Here is a 20,094-nt window from a genome sequence, read left to right as displayed (position 1 = left end):
TTACCTACTTAAACCATCAACACCCCAACATTAAGTTTACAAATAATAATGTTCTAACATTTGGTTAGAGTGACTAAATTCAAAGACTGACTACGCTACTCTATGTAAAGTTAGTTTTATTTGTTGCTTTTAGTGCAGTAATTTCACGAACACCTTTAACTAACAAACATTAACATAATTATTTATGTTTATTTTATTCTCAACCTGACAGTTTAGCCAACAAACACTAACATAATTATTTTATGTTTATTTTGTTTTCAACCTGACAGATCGAATACAGATTTGGGTGACCAGGAATGTGAATTAAGAATCGTCAAATGCATCAATATTCCACTTCCTTCAGGTAAATATGTCTTTTCTTCATTATAGTTGAATTTGATTAAAATCTTTTGGTCTTAGGATTTAGGATAAAATATAGTGGATTAATAAGGTGCAGTGTGCGTATTAAAGGTGTGCAATGTGCAATTTACACATCGTTTTATATAATATGAAGACAATTGCACATCACTTTTTCAAACGATATGCAAAAAATTTCTTTATTGATTATTACCACATAAATTGAAGAAAGTTTTCAAGCTGAATCTTTACTGATCTTTACTTTATAAACGAGTGCTCTGCACGACATTAAAGTCCATGTTGGCACAATTTCATCAAATTCAAAGACGTTATCACTGAGACTGGGAAGTCTGTCAACAGTCTACATACATGGTGCTTATATGCTTATGACAATAGGGGTGTCATACATTATTAATGTCAATTTTTGCATTTGCGTTGTTTTGTAAACCCTTACCGTTTTTGGCATTATAGCTATTTTGAGTATTTTCATGAAAATCGGGAAACATTTTGATTTTAATTCTTAAAAGAAGACAGAAAAAACTTAAATAAGCCAAATTTGAAGATTAAACCAAAGGGAATTTTGATTTTAAGTAAGCCTAACGTTAGAAAAAGAAGCCAAATTTGGCTCAAAATATTAAGCCAAACTGGCAACCTTGAACAAAGGTGATGTTTTTTATCGTAAGCAAACATCAAGGATGTTACTGTTAATAATCAGAAAGCAAAAGTATATTCGGTTATTCTCTTTTCACTTTTGTCTTTCTTGTCATTTTCGTCGAAAGGTTGTAGCTATCAGCAAAGTTAATGCAGTAAAAAATGGATGGAAACATCAAATGCTGACTCGTTTGATTACTAAGATGATGGCCTAGTGGTGAATTTATTGCGCTGTAAAGTTTGCACAAAAAAGAGGAGAGAACAACATGCGAAAACATTTTCTCTCCTAAATTTGTAACTGGATCAGCGGTTGTAACGAAAAACACCGTCGTAAATCATATGAATTTGTTCACGTTTAAAAATATTAATTTAGCAATTAGCGCTGTATAATAATTAACGTAATATCGATTTGATTACGCCTCTAAAGAAACACTTTTGTCAAAAAAATTGCACATCGTTTTTTCTCAACTAATTCGCACACTGATAAGATGTCTAAAGGAATTATAAGGTGTCTAGAGGATTAATAAGGTGTCTAGAGGATTAATAAGGTGTCTAGATGATTAATAAGGTGTCTAGAGGATTAATAAGGTGTCTAGATGATTAATAAGGTGTCTAGAGGATTAATAAGGTGTCTAGAGGATTAATAAGGTGTCTAGAGGATTAATAAGGTGTCTAGAGGATTAATAAGGTGTTTAGAGGATTAATAAGGTGTCTAGAGGATTAATAAGGTGTCTAGAGGATTAATAAGGTGTTTAGAGGATTAATAAGTGTCAGGTCAAACAATGGATGTTTAATCTGATACATACATCTATAAACCTTAAAAATCAATCTTTAAAAAATTTCAATATACTTCAAGGTTACAACAAAGACGATATATGAATGTTTTATGCAGTGCGGTGTTTGAAATTAAATGAAGATATGATCTTCGCACTTTGTTGGACAATTTAAGCAGTTGTCTCAGGAGCCTTAAAATTCAGGTGACTCAACGTGATCCCGTTGAGTCACCTGAATTTTTCAGGTCCTGAGACGATTGCTTAAATTGTCCAGCAAAGTGCGAAGATCATATCTTCATTTAAAGACGATATGAAAGTGTATGTGTCCTATGAATTTTCCTTTCCTAACGTAAGTTGGTTTATGTTTTATTTAAGAAATAAAAGATGTTTACTGTGTTTGCACAGGCTTATGCAAACCAAGTAGACCTTTGAGAGCAGATCATTGCACGCCCGAGACCGAAGGTCGAGGGTTGCACAAGCTCTAGAGTTCTCACAAACGTCTCCGAGGTTTGCATAAGCCTGTGCAAATACGAAAAACATCTCATTCTTTCATATGACATTCCTTTCATGAGAAAACATGAGCCCAACAAAATTGACCTGCTCACCACTGTGTGACTTCATAGCTCAGTTGACATCTTTGTATGATTAAACACAACGCAAGGTCGTGCAATTGTGACAAACAATGGAAGCATTTTTAACAATTTTGTTAGACAATAAAATCATTGTTCAAGCAGTTGTTCTCATTACCGTTGAACAAATTCTATGTTTTGCAAACGACAGATTTTGCTCATGTAACAAACACTTTCTCACTTTTTCTTAAATCAATGTTATTTGTCTACACTAAATTTTAAAATCACTCAACTTTAGGATCAACCTCAAACTGGCGGAAACCATCAAACACAACATTAATCCTGGTAAGTTTTATTTGAAATGAATGATATCATACAGCATTGGATCCCTGCATGGTCTTGTATTGAGGGTGAGTGAGGACTGGGGAGGAGTTGCTTTACTATGGACCATTGAACTAAAATACGTGGAATGCTACCTCAAGCAAATAACTGAAACTATATCTTACGCCAGACACGCGAGATTTTACCCCAGACACGCGTGTTTAGTGTTTCGAGATTCTCTCGCGGAGTAATAATTGATTGACTACACCGCGTGTCTGGGGTAAAGTCTCGCGTGTCTGGGGTAAAATCACGGCTTCAAAAAATTATTAGGGTTTTGTATTACAGGTAGCGTTCCATGTATTTTAGTTCAATGCTGTGGACAGAATGGTCGTGTTACTTAAGTACTCATGACGTCATTAATATCCTATGTTGTGGTTATTGGAGTGGCAATGGGGACTGGGGAGGAGTATTTTTACAAGAGACAGAATGGTCGTTATACTTCAGTTCTCGAGACGTCAATAATATCCAATGTTGTGGTTGTAAGATTTTTTGTTATGCTAGAACCTTCCCTCCTCATTAAATTCATTATCCTACATCGATGATCAATTACGCTTTTTTTTCGTATAGAATTTGATCAAAAGTTTAAGATATCTATCGACAGAAAAAACCGATCGTTGGCGAGATTATTTCGACGGCAAAGTGTGAAATTTGAAATAAAATACAACAGGTTTGTCGTACGTGAGATGGATGTTTCATTGTTTTACATTATGTGAAATATTTTTTATCGTCAGTAAATGTTCAAACCATTTAGAGGATTTCTGAAAGGTGAGGAGACGCTGGGTCAAGCTTCTCTTAAGTTATCACCGTTTGATATTAGATGTGAAATTCACGAATGTCTTAATGTAAGTATTGTGTGGTATTTTTTTGAACTTTATGAATTAATAATTGCAGAAACTGTGTTTAAATCATTGAACTATATATAACTGGACGGCTACCCACCCGCTAAAATTTGAAGACAACATTTCGGTAAGCTAAAATGCCGAACTATACGCGTATAGTATAAGCTTTGTACAAATAAAGGCATGTTTACCCAATGTAGCATTTCAGACTTCACTATATTCTTAATGTCTGCCACGTGATATGTAAAGGCAGAAAAAGGACTAGAACTAGTTTTCCAGTTAGACCTCCATTATTTGATAAACACATCATACATAATGTCACTTAAAATACATGTTATCTCGATTCAAAATTTACGTACGTAAGAACGATTGCTGTCGTAAATGGACTTAATTACAATTGCAGCTTATGGATCCCGAGAAAGGTCGCAAGGTGATTGGTGGAAAGATTGAAGTCAAATTACGTATTCGTGAACCTCTGACAGATAAAGATGTTGAAATCTTGACGCAAAAATGGTTGGTCATAGATGCATTTGTAGCACTAACAAATAGAGTGAGTATATAAAGTTAAGTTGTGTATAAATATATAGTTTTCACAGGGTTGTGTTTGTTGCATTGAACTAAAATACATGAAACGTTCCCTGAAGCAAATAATTGAAGCCAAATCTTACACCCAGACACGCGTGTGTAGTGTTTCGAGATTCTGAAAATTGATTGACTACACACGCGTGTCTGGGTGTAAAATTTAGCTTCAAGAATTTATTAGACTTTTCTATTACAGGTAGCGTTCCAGATGTATTTTAGTTCAATGGCTTATAGCACGATTTTTTTAAGTATTTTCTCATCAAACTTTTATTATTCGAGTTTTGAGGACTGCAATTTGCTGTCAGATAGATGTAAAGCGACTTGTTTGAACTGAGAGTATTGTTACACGTTTGTAGATGTAGATTGTCCAGGTTTGTAGAGTCCTGAGAAGGACTGTTGTTGTTGATGTTGACTGACGTTTCTTCAACCTTACTCATTTACAAACATGTCCAGATATAGCTAGGTTAGATTGTCTGTGATAAACTTTTATTTATATTTGTCATTTATATTTTAGTGACGATGTGTTTGCTAGTGCAGACGCTGCCTACGTTCTGGCTTATTCTATCATCATGTTGACAACTGATCTAAATAGTTCACAGGTTACACAGACTTACTTCATTTGCAATGGTTTCCTAAAAAAGTGACATAATGTCTAAGATCACGTGACTCCATTGTGGTCACGCGAGATTTTCATGGTGTTGATATGGAGCCTTCATTGGAATCACGTGAAAAATTAGCCTTTAGATGCGACATCGTAATCACGTGAAATTTTCTTTCAGGTAAAACGGAAGATAACGAAAGAGCAGTACATTCAAATGAATCGTGGTATAAATGACAGTAAAGATCTTCCATCTGAATATCTTGAAGCAATTTATGATGATATTGCACAGAATGAAATCAAGATGAAATATACACCAAAAGTGAACAGTAGATACGATGCTACATGTATGTATTGGAACATTAATACGAGAATCAAGGCTTAACTGAAAAAATTATGCAGATGCTAGGTAAAGGTCTTGACTGCAAAGTGTAGAGTCCTACCTCTGAGATAAAGGTGAAGGTCTTGAGATGAAGGTGTTGGTCTTGAGATGGTTTAGGAAAGGGGCCCATAATGGATATTGAGATGCTCGGTGTTGGTCTTAAGAGAGCTCCAATGCATTTTCATGAAAGTAAAGAGATTTTTTATTGTGCTTCCACTTTACAGATTTGAATATTGAGAAACATCGTCGTATGTTGTATTCTATGGAAATGGAGCAGATGGCGGAAAACGCCAAAACACAAATGGAAGACGTGAGTCATATTCAGACGGATTTTGTCACGGCGATACAGATTGGTCACGTGAAGACAATGTTCAAGGTACGGGGGGGTGGAGTCTGGAGGATAATGTTTGTGGTGTATGTAAGGATTGATTAATGAAGCGTTAATTGTGATGTCAAATTATACGGACAGTGCCAAGTACGGGGGGCGTAGATTTCAAAACATGATGACATTCATCTTAATCTTGTTAAAGAAAAGACTTAGATTTTATGTAATGAATGTTTGCGATGACGAAGAGTAAATCTGTTTGATAATCTAATAATTTAAGTGACCAGTGAATGATTTGATTGGATTTTCTATTGAGATAATCCACTACATAAGCTAAATCTGCTTCCTACAACCGGCCCCAGTCCCCATTGTTGTTCATTTTGTTTTATGTGTTTAAGGTTGCATGGAGTCCGTTTCTTGCCGCGTTCAGCGTCAATCTACAAGACAACGACGATCCTTCTATTCCTTCATTTTGTCTTGATGGAATCCGCTGTGCAATACGAATATCTTGCATATTCAGCATGCCTGTAAGTTGATAAACACCCAACATTCTGTTCATTTTTACATATTTGGGTATGAAATAACGACATTAATATCTCTGCATACCTGTTCATCCCCTGGTGACCCTTTGCCGGACATAAATATATATTCAGAAATATGTTGAATGTTGAATTGTTGAAATTTATGAATATATTTACGTAGTTACATACACGTCGTGTTCTTTGCGTGTTATATGTTCAAGGTTTAGATGATACTCATGTGTATACAATAAAAATAGATGTTTGTTTACCTTTGAATTAATTGTCAGTTTGTGTACATATATGGATATATCAGGATGCATGTGAATGTGAATTAATCTTTACTTAAAAATTTTTTCAATGATTACAGTTAGTTATAATGATGTTATGATGTTAATATGAATTGAGATTCTTTACCATTAAGTTCATTTTTCGATACTCCTAATAACTCTTTTCACATTGTAGTTGAAAAGAGATGATTTCGTACAAGGGCTATCCAGGTTCACTTTACTTACTGCGACCAGTGGCACGCATATTCGTGAAATGAAAACGAAGAACATCGAGACGATCAAGACACTTCTTACCATCGCTTAAACGGATGGTAATTACATCGGGAAGTCTTGGCTCGAGGTAGAGAGAATCATCTTGCTATATATTATGGTTGGTGTCTACGACTGAAAATATGATCGATTGATTTTTTTCATCAAAGGAAAAAGTCTAGGTCTTGTCTGTAGTGGAAACTTCACGATATTGCTACAGTCTTTAACTTTCATTTTTACAAGTGCTTTGTTGACCGTATTCCATACCCTTCATCAGAGAATCGTATCACAAATGTACATCAGTAATGATTATTTATAAGAAAATGAACCAGGAATATTTTTCTCAAGAAAGACGTTTATGTTCGTCTTGTTGGACATTCGAAGAAAATTCGATGGATGATTCTCTATGTAGACATGTTCATTGTCCATGTTAGCAGAGTCCTGAGAAGGACTGTTATTGTTGTTGTTGACTGACGTTTTGACATCCTTAGCGGTAGTCATCTTCATCTTAAGTGAACCAGAGAACATTGAACATAAACATGAAAATAAAATTTTGAAGAACTCGTGCACTGTCCATACGTTATGTTCTCTCAGCAGAATATCTTCATCTCAACTTCTTCATTGTGTTTTATTACGTTTAGAGTTTTCACGGGATCAGTGAAACTGGATGGTGATGCTATCGGTAGGTTTGCATGTATACATTAAACTGCATCTTACATAAGATTTTTATACATTTAACTTGACCATAATTCACTGACTATTCTTAATCCCAAGGACCCAAATCTCCAATACCCGAAATCCCAAGTACTCAAATTTCTAGTACCCAAATACCCTGTTTCCAAATACCAAATCCCAAGTATCCAAATCCCAATATTCCAAATCCCCGGTATTCAAATCCCCAGTTCTCAAATCCCAAGTACCGTTATCTCCTGTATCCAAATCTCAAAATGTTTTCGTTTTTCTCCTAAGTCGATTTCGTGGAAGGTTTACGTCAAGTCTCGGAAGTTGAGCTTTCCAATCCTACAATGATACGTATGTTTAGTCTGCAGAAGATCGTAGAGATTGCTTATTAAAATATGGGTCGCATTCGGCTGCAATGTTCACGAATATGGGCTGTGTTGGGAGATCATTTTAACAAGGTTAGCGATTATTAACGACTAAAATTGTATCTTGATATTATTGATAAAAACATCAATTGTTGTGATGTAATCAGGTATAGTAACAAGATAATCGTTGTCGTCAATGCTCTATCAACTAAACCATCAGATCAACTGTGAACTATAATGATATTTTAAAACACAGTTCTAGTTTCTTTCATATCTCAAGTATAAAAACAAGATAATCAATGCCTTCATATCCAATGTTCTACCAACTATAGTACTTCTCCATCTTAGATAATTTATGTGCCATTTTAGTGTGGTTATATCCCTAATGAAGAAGTTGCGTTCTTCTGTGTCGACTCTTTGCGACAATTATCCATGAAATTCTTGGAAAAGGGCGAATTGCCAAATTTCCGATTTCAAAAGGATTTTCTCCGACCCTTTGAATACATAGTGAAGAAAAACTCGTAAGTTTATGCAGAGTCAATTCTGTCAGAAAATGTAAAGTTTTTTGCAGCTTGAAAATCTTTCTCTCAATAAAACAAAATGTGTGGAAGACTTTGCAGATTCTTTTCGAAGTTAAAATTTAACGAAGAATGTTACAAAGGACGTCTTTCAATCAATCGCTCTCTTTTGTCTGTTATAATTCGAAGGATTTGATTAAAGTTCTTTCTTCGATATCTTTATGAATTTTGCAACAAGAACTGCAATTTTCAGTCTACGATTTGCTTGAATCAACAACTGGACTTTTCACATTTTAGTTCTTCCACAATTCGTGATATGGTCGTACGATGTGTCACACAAATGGTGCATTCGTAAGCCGCAAACATCAAATCTGGTTGGAAAAATGTTTTCTCCGTTTTTCATTTGGCTGCGTCCGATCATGATGAAGGAATCGTGGAACTTGCTTTTCAAACAACAGGTTTGGAGTTTAAGGAAGGAGGTTTTTCTTCTAATCTTACCGCCGACCTGTTTGTTGTTCTCTTGGGTAAGGTTCTTCTATCGGTGCAAATTTTAAAATTTTAAAATAAAAATGGTTGCATATGTTTGAGAAATGGTGGTGAATCCGTTTTCAATCTTGGACTACTTAGACATGTGTAAAATATTGTTTAATTAAATTCAAATTGAATTTGAATATCGTTTAAGTAAATGTGTTTCTCGGATGTGGCAGAGAGCTTCGTTTATTTTTCAACAAGAATTTTATGTGTTCGTTCTTTTCCATGGTAATTCAGCCATATTTATATAAGTTTTCAAGGTAAACTTTTATTTACCATAAAGTCGATGGATTTTCGCCTCATGATGCATGAATGAAAATTAAACGAGAGTTAATGGAGAAATGAAATAAATGTATGAAACATATTTTAGTTGATGCAAATTACTAGTCAAAGGCAGAGTTTTTAAACTTTTCTAGCCCTGTTTCTCTACTGTTTCAACGGCACTTGTAAATCAAAGCTTTGACAGATTCATTTATCCCACAAGATTATCAGTGTATAAATTTCACATCCCCCATTTTCTCTTTCAGCCACGATTTTTGAGAAATATTTCTTCGCGACCATCGACTCTTTTCAAGATGCCGTCAAGTGTCTCTCGGAATTAGTATGCAACGCATGTTTCCCGGACACGAGTATGGAAGCAATAAGACTGATACGAAATTGCGCCAAATTTGTTTCCGAAAATCCTGTGGTACGACGATTGCAAATCTACTTTCTTTTCACCTTTGAAATGATTTAAAATTTTGCAAAATCACATCAAAGCTAACCACTTTGGATCAAATCAAACCCAAATCATCTATTTCAATCGCTTTTTCGTGTAGCATTTTCCAATGGCGTCTGTTTTCTTTTCTTTTATAAACAGATGTTTAAAGACTACGGAGTAGAGGATGCTGGGATATCAGAGCAGGACAGAATCTGGGTGAAAGGCTGGTTTCCAGTCCTTTTTGAGCTTTCGTGTATCATCAACCGATGTAAACTAGATGTCAGAACAAGGTATGGTGGAAATATTGAGTTGTATGTACTGTATAGATTAGTATGTATTGTATAATTTGAATGTGAGCTATTTTCCATCCATCAACTAGAGGCCTAACCGTGATGTTTGAAATCATGAAAACATACGGGAACACGTTCTCCAACATTGGTGGCGTGATGTGTTTAAAGTCGTGTTTCGAATTTTCGACAACATGAAACTACCAGACAGACAGATAGATTGGCAGGAGGTTAGAAAACTGTCATTATTGTGCTCTTATTATATGGCAAGCGTCACTTCCGGCTAAATGGCGCGTTTGATTGGCTCAGAAACATTTTGCCGGTCCATTATTCTCCCGTAATCGACCACGGTTCAAAACACGTAGTTTATAATATGTCGTTATTGTGGTCTTATTGTCTATGATTGCCATAAACACATTATATCGCAAAAGTCAACTTACATACACGACTATCCAGTTCCACATGGAATAATATTCATTTCATGTGTTCACGTCTATCCACCTTCATTCCTCATTCACTCATCCATTTCAATTGTGTATCCACTCCATTGAACTAAAATACATGGAACGCTACCTGTAATAGAAAACCGTAGTAATTTTTGAAGCCAAATTTTACACCCGCGAGAAAATCTCACACTAAACACGCGTGTCTGGGTGTAAGATTTGGCTTCAATTATTGCTTCATGTAGCGTTCCATGTATTTTAGTTCAATGATCCTCATATCCTCCTCTATTTCTTATTCACTTCTATCCACTTTCATTCTAGAGTCACTTCATCTTTATATCTACTCGTATTCACTTCATTCTCTATCCATTCTTATCCTCTTGCATTCCCTATTCACACACCGATTTCATTTTGTGTAAACGATTTGTACCAGTATGGAAGGTTTGAAACACTCGTTTGTGAAAGTTACCCACCTGTAGAGAATGCTTTTGCCTTTAAATCAGGAGGGAGTAATGTTAAACTGCGGGAAGGTCGTTTTCTTTACATAGAATAAAGTCCGTGTATAAGGTGTTGTATTTCCTCGTTATAAAATGAGACATCAGCTGAGAATGTTTTGAAATTTGTGATGTTTCTTTATAGAAATCAGAATGGATGACAACAACTTGTAATCACGCTCTATATGCTATCATCGATGTTTTTACTCAGTATTTTGATATTCTTGTTGAAATTCTTCTTGATGATATGTATGGCCATCTAGAGTGGTGTGTCAAACAAGTAAGCTTGAGATTACGCAACGTGTTTGTGCTTGGCATTTGCCTTGGTGATTGGTTCGTTGTGTCCGAGTTTGTGATTGGTTTGAAGTATGAGAGTTTGTGATTGGTTTGTTTGAGGTACATTAATATACAAGAAGTATCAGAGTTTCTTACAGGTTCGACTGTAAATGCTTTGTAACACCATGTCCTGCTTTGCTCGTTCATTCAATACATGTCTTTAGATAACGAGCAGTTAGCGAGGTCTAGTACCAATTGTTTGGAAAATCTCGTCATATCCAATGGCAACACGTTCTCCGAAGACGTCTGGGAAAAGACATGTCAATGTGTAAAGACGATATTTGAATCAACCGTACCTCACGAACTATTGAAATGGAGACCCGCTGACCAACAAGTAATGAGTCTACCCACACCTGATGTCACTCCTGCGTCATCACCACTCAAGGTAAGTTACACTTAGGGCCTCATTATATGGAGGAGGGCTGGCCCGGATAGCGAGCTAGCCCGATGATTTCAAGGGATTGAAAAGAGCCAAAACTTCAAGGTTAAAAATTACAACTGTTTGCGAAGCGCCACACGTCATTCTGGTCGTAATTCTCAAATTATGGAAAATTGGTTGTTTTAATTTTAAATGTTTTGCGTAGTTATTAAATCAGAATATTGTGAAATTGCTTTACAAAATTTATCTGATGATAAGTATTGAATCGTTTCCATTTGCCAAAATCCTTTAACGCTTGGCTGAATCCCGGCTACCGCGATGATGTAATCCGCCCCTTCGTATTTTTTATGAAGTTTTAAAGCCCGACACTCTAAAATTATAGACAAACTTTCATAACTATTCTGTTTGTTTTATGTATTTATTACCCTTAAAATTGACGTATATTGTAGATAATGTCACCTGTCGTCCTAGAGGATGATATCGTGCCCAAATATCCCGAAGGTAAATAAAAGTTAGTGAATTCCTTTAAAGGAAAATTTTTGCTTCAATTGTCTCCATAATTATAAGATTGGAAAATATTTCATGGTAAGCTAAAGTTCGCATATTAAAAAAGCTCATTTGAACCAAAAGCTTATATGAAGCAAAAGTTCGCATATTGCAATATAGCTCGTGTGAATCTTTATCTCGTATGGACCAACAATTTGCATTCTTTGAGTAACAAGTGAAAATTTTCCGTATTATTTATTTAGACGAGGACGAACAAGAATGGCCAGCAATCGTCAAAAGGTTTGAATGAAACGGAGGAGGAAATGCCTCAAGAAACAGTTTAAGAAACCAAAGAACAAGACAGCATTAGTTTACATAGTACGCCTAGCTTACGATTTGAACCTGTCGAAGAACACGAACCAGGTAACTATGTGTTAGAAATCAATTGAGATAAATAATTTGTTGTCACAGCCTGCTGCCATTTACGTGTTCAATTTACTTTGGTTTATTGGAAAGGCGTAGCAAAACGTATAATTGATATATGCGTTTGAAAAACTCAATCTGAAGTAAACAGCGACGTCATGTAACATTTCCTGAAACTGCTTATGTTCTAAAAATTTACATTTTTTGCAATATTTGAAACAATAATGTTGTTAATTGTTACTAATAGAACTAATAATGTTACTAATTAGTAATTATTACTACTTCTCCTGTTAACACTTATTTTTCATAACAAATAGCACTGACTTAAGAAACTAATTTTTCTTTTCTTTTTTTGCATTCGTTGCTTATTTTATTTTACTTTAGAAGACCTCATATAAAATAAATTAGCCCTTTGTTTGGCATATTCAAAAGTTCGATTTTACCGACAGATGAAAAAATCGTCTGAGCGTGAATACGGAAATATTCAACCAATACCCGAGTGACATTTTTTTATTTTTTCATGTCTGTACTTTAACGTCGTAAAATCATCTCATTATTTTAGTTGTGCAGACGGAGAGGATGCTGTTCAATTCATTGATCATTAAGTGTGTCGTTCAATTGGAACTAATCCAAATGATCGACAATGTCGTCTTTTTCCCAAGCACCAGCAAGCGAGAGAATGAAGATACTATGGCTGAATTACAGGTCAGTTGTAATTACGGTCATTGTAGGTAATACTGAGATAAATTGCTTTTTCGTAATGTTGTTATACCAGAGTTGTTCCCCTTGGTGGCAAAACAAACTTCTTAGCAAGCACAGAATAGGTAGCTTTAGCAAAGACTACGAGTACGACTACGATTTACGTCATTTTGGAGCGAATACATTGTTGCGACAACAACAACACGTAGCCGTCATCAATCTGAATTCAATGTTTTTTAAAAAATTCGTAGTCGCGACTACGATGTCTTTTTAAGAAAAGAAAGTAGGTATAATTTTTCCCTGTGTAAGAAATTAGTTTACAGTATTATTTTCGAGCATCCAGGTTTTAATTTAGAGCCTTTTTTGAGCGCTTGATGTACATTAAAAAGGAAAATATGACCTTGAAAACTTTCATGTATTTCGTACGCAAAGTGAAAGGTAAACAAACAAAAAATAGTACAAATATATCGTGCATAAAACTTAAAATAGTGAAGATTTTTCAGTCTAAAGAGTCCTATATTCTTGCAAAATCAGTATTACCGATTCGTTGATATCATTATTGACAAATAGAGCCGTAGCTGCTTTGCAAACGTCGGTGTTTTACACAATAAAAAGGCTCGTTCTGTTGTTTACAACTAAAACTAAATTTTGACGAAGCGACAACGACAACAAACTTCCTCGTGCCATTCCCTTACACGGTCAAATTTCGTACTCGCTGTCGTAGTGTACTCTTGCTAAAGCTCCCTTATATGGAGTATACAGAAAGTTCACTTATGTCTGAACCTTTGATGTTTTTGTCCTCAAGCATATTGTGCCACGCATATCGACTGCCATTATTCCAGCAAGTTATTTAGGGCTTTTTACTTGTTTCCAATCACTAAAATGAACCTACGTCATTTCTTATATTGAAATATTTTTAATCTCATTGCAAAGTAATGACGTCATGTAATTGTAGTGGTTGGAAACAAATGAAAAACCCTAAAAATGTCTTGCTGGAATAATGGCGGCCATGAGGACGCAGTGCACACTTGAGTTGCCCTTCTGTATAATTATTATTCTGTGGTTGTAGGGGTGGGGTGGTCACAAAATCATATATGCATCTCTTAATCTGTAGAGAACAATTGATTTCACTGGAAGTTAATACAACAAAACATAGATGTGTGAACCTCCCTATTTATCGACTTCACAACTGGTTCCTCCTTCTTTAGACACGTAAAAATTTCAATAACTATCCTCAAGAGACTTTATAGAATAAACAATTTCCTTGGGTTGAATTCCTTAAAGTTCCTTATGTGTTGTATGCAGGCTTGTAAGATCCTCTTTGACCTGATTGGTCAAACTGATGCTCTAAATCACCTGGAATGGTGTAGTAAATTCTCTTTCACCTGATTGGTCAAACTGAGTCACAAAATCGCCGGCATTGGTGTGAAAATAGCCAAATTGCAAATTTTACGAATTTTACTTTCCTTCGCGAAATAGCAAAAGAAATCATAGAACTGAACTATGTGATCACCGGAGTTCTATCGTGATGATTACACTTTTATATACACAATGGAAGTTGGACTATTTAGTTATAAAATAGTCATTTGAATACCATATGTAGCTACAACCGTGTTTTTCCAGAGAGTGATTGTCAACCATAATCCAATCAAATGCGCTCTTTGAGAGTTTTTCATCTTGGTTTTTGACGTTTATTTAGCCAGAGCTGAACTTTCATACAATTTCATGTCTTGACATTGTTATAAGTAGCAACGATACACTGTAGTCAGAGTTGTTTACTTTCAATAATCGTACATGTCTAATTATGACTGGTGACTTAGTTTTTCATTATTTCAGGGTCTCAACACTCCTCGACGAACCGCTAAACGAAAACACGACGGAATGATTCCACATCTTACCTCTAACCAGCTGTTTTTGTTTTGCGAAATGCTGGAGAACTCGTACAAGTTTGCTAAAAGCTTCAATTGTAACAACGAGCTGAGGACGGCGCTTTGGAAAGCTGGTAAACGTTTCATTAATATATTGTAGCATTTGACACGAGCGACACATTTTTGTACAGTTTCTATTTGAATTGAAAATTAATACACGAGTAAAAACATCACATTCAAAACGTTCAAGCAAAAAGGCAAATTTGTGGCTGTCCTTTCTATTAGGGCGCCCACTCCAAAAGCTGTGCATGTCCGTATACCTAGACACCCACATGCAGCGTGACCAAGTTTCTTTACCAGATTTGGTCGTATGAGCTTAAACTGTCCTCCCCCCCCCTTCTGAATGTTGAATCTACATAAAACAGGTGGGAAATTCTAAGGTCATTAGACCAAGTCTTGTGAAAGTAAAAACATTTGCTTTTATGGTTATACTGCACGCATGGTTTTAAAGGACAGTCGAAGCCGAATTTATTGAAACAAGAGACGTCCAGTTTTGCCTGCCTGTTGAGAATTCTCTTTCGCATGTACGATGACGTTGCGAGAAAGGAATCATGGGAAGGCGTCGAGGAAAAGGTGTTGAGGTACACCTGGGGATTAGCAAGATCAACAAACCATGTGCATCCCTACTTTTAGAAACAATTTAAACTTTTCCTCCAGGGCTTGATTTGATTTCTTTCTTTTTCTTTCTTTTTAGGATTTGCGAGGAAGCTTTAAGGCAGTTTATTGAATTACAGTCAGTTGGTCACAGGGATGCTTGGACGAGTTTACTATTGCTTATGTTTACCAGAATTCTTCGTTTGAACGATGAAAGAGTGAGTAGTGATTTTTATATGGTTAAATGATGGAAATGATGTGCCGTGTTGCACTCCCCCCGTCTTGTAAAGTACGAGCATGCGCTTTTCGAAAGTCAAAGACTGATTCCCACCAACCCCCGTGCAGTAGCGTGTGAACATGCCTTCTTCATAAAAGTTATGGTTGTAGATAGTTTGAGACAAAGCTTTTTGTTGAGATTGAACTCTTGATGGTAGACAGTTTGTATGGAGGGTGATCTCCGCCAAAATTAATAGCTATATTTTCAATTACTAATGCGCATTTTGTCCTTTGCAATGTGCATTTTGTCTTGATCGTCGTCCATTCTGGAATTTCACAATCGGATTTTGTCCTGCACAATTTCATTTTGTTGTTGAACTTTCCATTATGATGACGTAACATTATTCGTGACTCGCAAAACATCAAATTTTACTCAATCGCATTATAATTTATTTGTAATTATTTACCGCCAAAAATTGTCAATATCAATAAATTATAATGTTGCAATATTTTATGCAATAACTATAACGATCTTTGTCCTTCGAAGCAACTTTAGTATTCTGTACAAAAGAAACGATTTTTTTGGTATGGGGGATGATAATGGAGCGAAAAATCGAGAGGCAGCAGCTTTACTTCGCCGAGCAGCAAATTTACTGAATCCAGACTCTTCTGGATCAGCAAGTCTTAGATCTTCATCGACTGCTCAAGATGGTAATCTTGCCGATCATGGAGCTGCTCAACGTGTCCAATCGTCAACACTAGACAGTACATTGCAAGAACAACATCAGGCTTCGTCATCTCAAGCTTCTACATCAAGATCATCTTGTTCGATAACAGAGCAGGAGTTTAGGCGGTTGTTTACAACGTATAATCGAGCTAACAATGGAAAGATGTTTTCTCATCCAACAGCAAAACGTGGTCGATCTAAGTCGTGGGGACAACAAGGTCGGTGTTATAAACCACAAGAAACTTGGACTCAGGATTTTTTTTGTACGGCTAACCATGAGCACGATTGTGGGCCAAAGTGAAGGCAAAATTAGAAGAGATCTATCCCCGGCTGGTATCAGGCGGGGGTTTTGAGATATTAAGGAGTGGTTTATCACCCAAAGATTTGTATCTTATTACCCCTCCACCAAATATTGGATATTCTGTCCACTTTCTTCGTGATAGTTCTGCCCTAGGGAAGGAAATTTCATATTTTAGACCAGTTCAAGCTGATCTAGATTCCTCATCCTTGGAAACGGATGATCACGCTCCTGCAGGAGATGCTCCAGAAAACAAGGTACTGTATTCATAGCTTTGAGCAATTTAAGGAATAAATTATTATACAGGAAATGTTATATGTATACATACATTGTTTTTGCTAGGATATATCTATTGGACCAACAGTGAAATGCTTAAATTGCTCAGTGCAGATTCCAATGAATTTAATCAGGAATCATATGGTTGAATGTGGAATGGACAATCACAACAAACAATTTAAGAAGGTCAAGATCAACGTATGCTATAAGCTTGCATTAATTCCTATTACACATTTACTCTAAAAATGCCACACTGTTTTTTGTTCACCTACTTATTTTGACATTTGAAAGTTTTGTATCTCAGATAATATGAATATAATATAATTTGTTTATACATGTGACTTAAATTATAAAGGCAGAGGAATATTACTTAAAGAGGAGATGACTAATTATGGTGCTGTTGATAGCGCAGACTCAGATTCAGAAAATCTTCAACGATATGCAAAAAAACTTCTTTATTGATTGTTACCACATAAATTGAAAAAAGTTTTCAAGCTTTATCTTTACTCATCTTTACTTTATAACGAGTGCGCTGCACGACATTAAAATCCATGTTGACACAATGTCATCAAATTGTAAAGACGTCACTTTGAGACTGGGAAGTCTGTCAACAGTCGACATACATGGTGCTTATATGCTTATGACAATAGGGGTGTAATAAATTATTAATGTCAATTTTTGCATTTGCGTTGTGTTGTACACAGTAACGTACTGTTTTTGGCATCGTAGCTATTTTGAGTATTTTCGATAAAATCAGGAAACAGTTTCATTCTGATTTTTAAAAGAAGACAAAAAAAACTTAGACAAGCCTAATTTGAAAAATAAACCAAAGGGAATTTCGATTTTGAATAAGTCTTTCATGAGAAAGAAGCCCAATTTGGCGTTGGTGTATTTCTGTTTGTGTTGTGCTTCTGCGCATGCATAAAATAACCTTTTGTAAAGTTAAGTAATGGAAGCTGTTGTTTCTATGCAGTAAACGACCTTAGAATGTTGAAATTTAGCAAATATGGAAGGACGTTTGAAAACGTGAGACTCTATCGTTAGAGATTAGACTTTAAATTGGTATTGGTGAAACATAGTGTGCCTTTGTCGTAGACTCGTAGTGCAACACTTTGTTACTAACCAATGCTAACTCAAGGTTACGTATTAGCAACAATGAAATAGATGTTAGTAACGTTAGTAACGTCATGTTTGGAAAAAGTAACAAATGTTTAGTTTATGCACGCTGCATGATCAATTACAAACGTGTAATGAATGAGTTAGTGGTCAAGAACTACTTGTATAAGAGTTTGTAATCACTTCGTTTACCAGAAGTAATCTCAACTTGAAGGTGTACAATGACCACGACAAACAACATGGTACATGTGACAATTCTTTTATCCGGGACGAAAATCCTAAAATCGACACCCCACTAAAATTGTAATGTCAACATAGTTCTAACTTTCAAAAACAAAAAGAAATAACTTTTGTAAAGTTCTTGACATGTTTACAAGGTTCACTTTAGGGGTGGTCATGGGAGAAAAACTTTGTATAACATCAATATTTACTGAGAGAATTACTATGTACCATCAGAAAGTCATATATGCATCTCTTAATCTGTAGAGAACAATTGATTTCACTGGAAGTTAATACAGCAAAACATGAATATGTGAACCTCCCTATTTATCGAGTTCACAACTGGTTCCTCCTTCCTTAGACACGTAAAAATTTCAATAACTATCCTTATAAGACTTTATAGAATAAACGATTTCTTGGGTTGAATTCCGTAAAGCTCCTTATGTGTTGTATGCAGGCTTGTAAGATCCTCTTTGACCTGATTGGTCAAACTGATTCTCTAAATCACCTACAATGGTGTAGTAAATCCTCTTTCACCTGATTGGTCAAACTGATTCACAAAATCGCCGGCATTGGTGTAAAAATAGCGAAATTGCAAATTTTACGAATTTTTTCTTTCATGAAATACCAAAAGAAATCATAAAACTGAACTATGTGATCACCGGAGTGCTATCGTGATATTATAATTTATTTATAATTTGTTTTCTTGATGTGGTAATAATGAAAACAAAATAAACCAATTGTTTTACCTACAAGTCTACAACCTAAAACATGGCAGACAGGTTATACTTGGTAAGAATCCTTCGCAACTCTATTTTGGGTTGTATTGCTGACCTCGAAGGAAGTCCAGATCGGGATTTTTGCGTTTTCGTATTGATTCTCTTTACCATACTACGTTGCGATTTGCTGAAGTATTCGAGCTTGAAGAGGCTGTTCTGGAGTTAATCTCAAACGCAAAAGAAATTTTAAATGTCGATGTTCATCATGATATTAATCCATCTTCTTTTGAACTGCCCTCAAGTTTTAGTGGCACACCAGGGCGACTAATGTATAAAGTAAACGAAGATATTCTGCATTATTTTGGGATAAGCGTTTTACATTGAAAGATATGGCAAATCTTCAGGAGTCAGCAAAGAACCATTGAAAGGAGGATGAACGAGTTTGGTTTATCAGTTTCTAAGTGTGTTATTCTGACGTTAACGATTCACATCTCGAGTTGGTCATTAGAAACTTAACGAACTCTGTTCTTCTGGTACAGAGAAAACAGTTGACGCAATATTTCATCTACTTATGCAAAAAACGTAGCATTGAACGCGTCGGCAGCAACTAATTCTAGACGGTGATGAAAGCAGTGGACGACAGTGAGCCAGGAAGCGACTCCTTTCAGACGAGCTGCTAAACCAGTATTTCGCCCCATAATAACACTTGCCCCATCTAGACCAGTTGCAGCTAGTTTCGACTCAAAGTTTGTAGTGACAAAATGGGCAAAAGCTTCGTTCGTAGCTTTCTTTAGCCCTGTAGCATCTTCGTTTTCAACTGTTTCAACCGACATCAATTTGCAAGTACTACGACCGTTCTTATTCACATATAACACGTAAAATAATTCTTGTTATTTTACACTGGTATCGGTTATTTTACACTGATATCTTGTTATTTTACATCGCATAAAACAGACAAATATCTAGCATCCTTTAAATCTTCATCAAGATTCCTTTCATGACCCCAGAAATGTGATCTGACAACTCAGCGGCTGATCGGTCTGTTCGATACGATTTACCTAGATCAAAGCCGCACTTCTCCAGGAGCTCGCAAATGGGGATATATTTTTTGAAAGGCAACTCTTCTTTACACACAGTGTAAGTGGCATTAAAGAGATATTCCATCC

The 20,094-nt window shown here is 35.7% G+C and overlaps 2 protein-coding genes, 1 long non-coding RNA gene and 1 pseudogene across 3 annotated transcripts in view; all 4 read left to right on the top strand.

The window, feature by feature from the left end:
- The window catches only part of LOC124451960, a 97,738-nt pseudogene extending 80,517 nt beyond the window's left edge, over positions 1-17,221 (top strand).
- Positions 2,067-3,329, top strand: LOC124451217. The gene is made up of 4 exons (XR_006950378.1): positions 2,067-2,109; positions 2,628-2,674; positions 3,017-3,189; positions 3,278-3,329. It is a non-coding gene; the product is annotated as an uncharacterized LOC124451217 (long non-coding RNA).
- Positions 8,355-20,094, top strand: part of LOC124451197 (E3 ubiquitin-protein ligase DZIP3-like) — a 55,288-nt gene continuing 43,548 nt past the window's right edge. The window contains exon 1 of the mRNA XM_047001828.1: positions 8,355-8,515. The gene's annotated coding sequence lies outside the window, so the exon portion shown is untranslated. The remainder of the gene's footprint in view (positions 8,516-20,094) is intronic.
- LOC124451959 (brefeldin A-inhibited guanine nucleotide-exchange protein 1-like) lies at positions 11,003-15,605 on the top strand. The gene is made up of 6 exons (XM_047002558.1): positions 11,003-11,233; positions 11,677-11,728; positions 12,699-12,841; positions 14,672-14,837; positions 15,215-15,344; positions 15,458-15,605. Exons 1-6 carry the CDS (start codon positions 11,003-11,005, stop codon positions 15,603-15,605), a joined length of 870 nt encoding a protein of 289 aa, XP_046858514.1.

This window comes from Xenia sp. Carnegie-2017, unplaced genomic scaffold, assembly GCF_021976095.1.
Source record: "Xenia sp. Carnegie-2017 unplaced genomic scaffold, XeniaSp_v1 HiC_scaffold_24, whole genome shotgun sequence".
Classification (NCBI taxonomy): Eukaryota; Metazoa; Cnidaria; class Anthozoa; order Malacalcyonacea; family Xeniidae; genus Xenia; species Xenia sp. Carnegie-2017.
The sequence above is the reverse complement of the archived record's forward strand: the minus strand, read 5'-3'. Positions and strand labels throughout refer to the sequence as shown.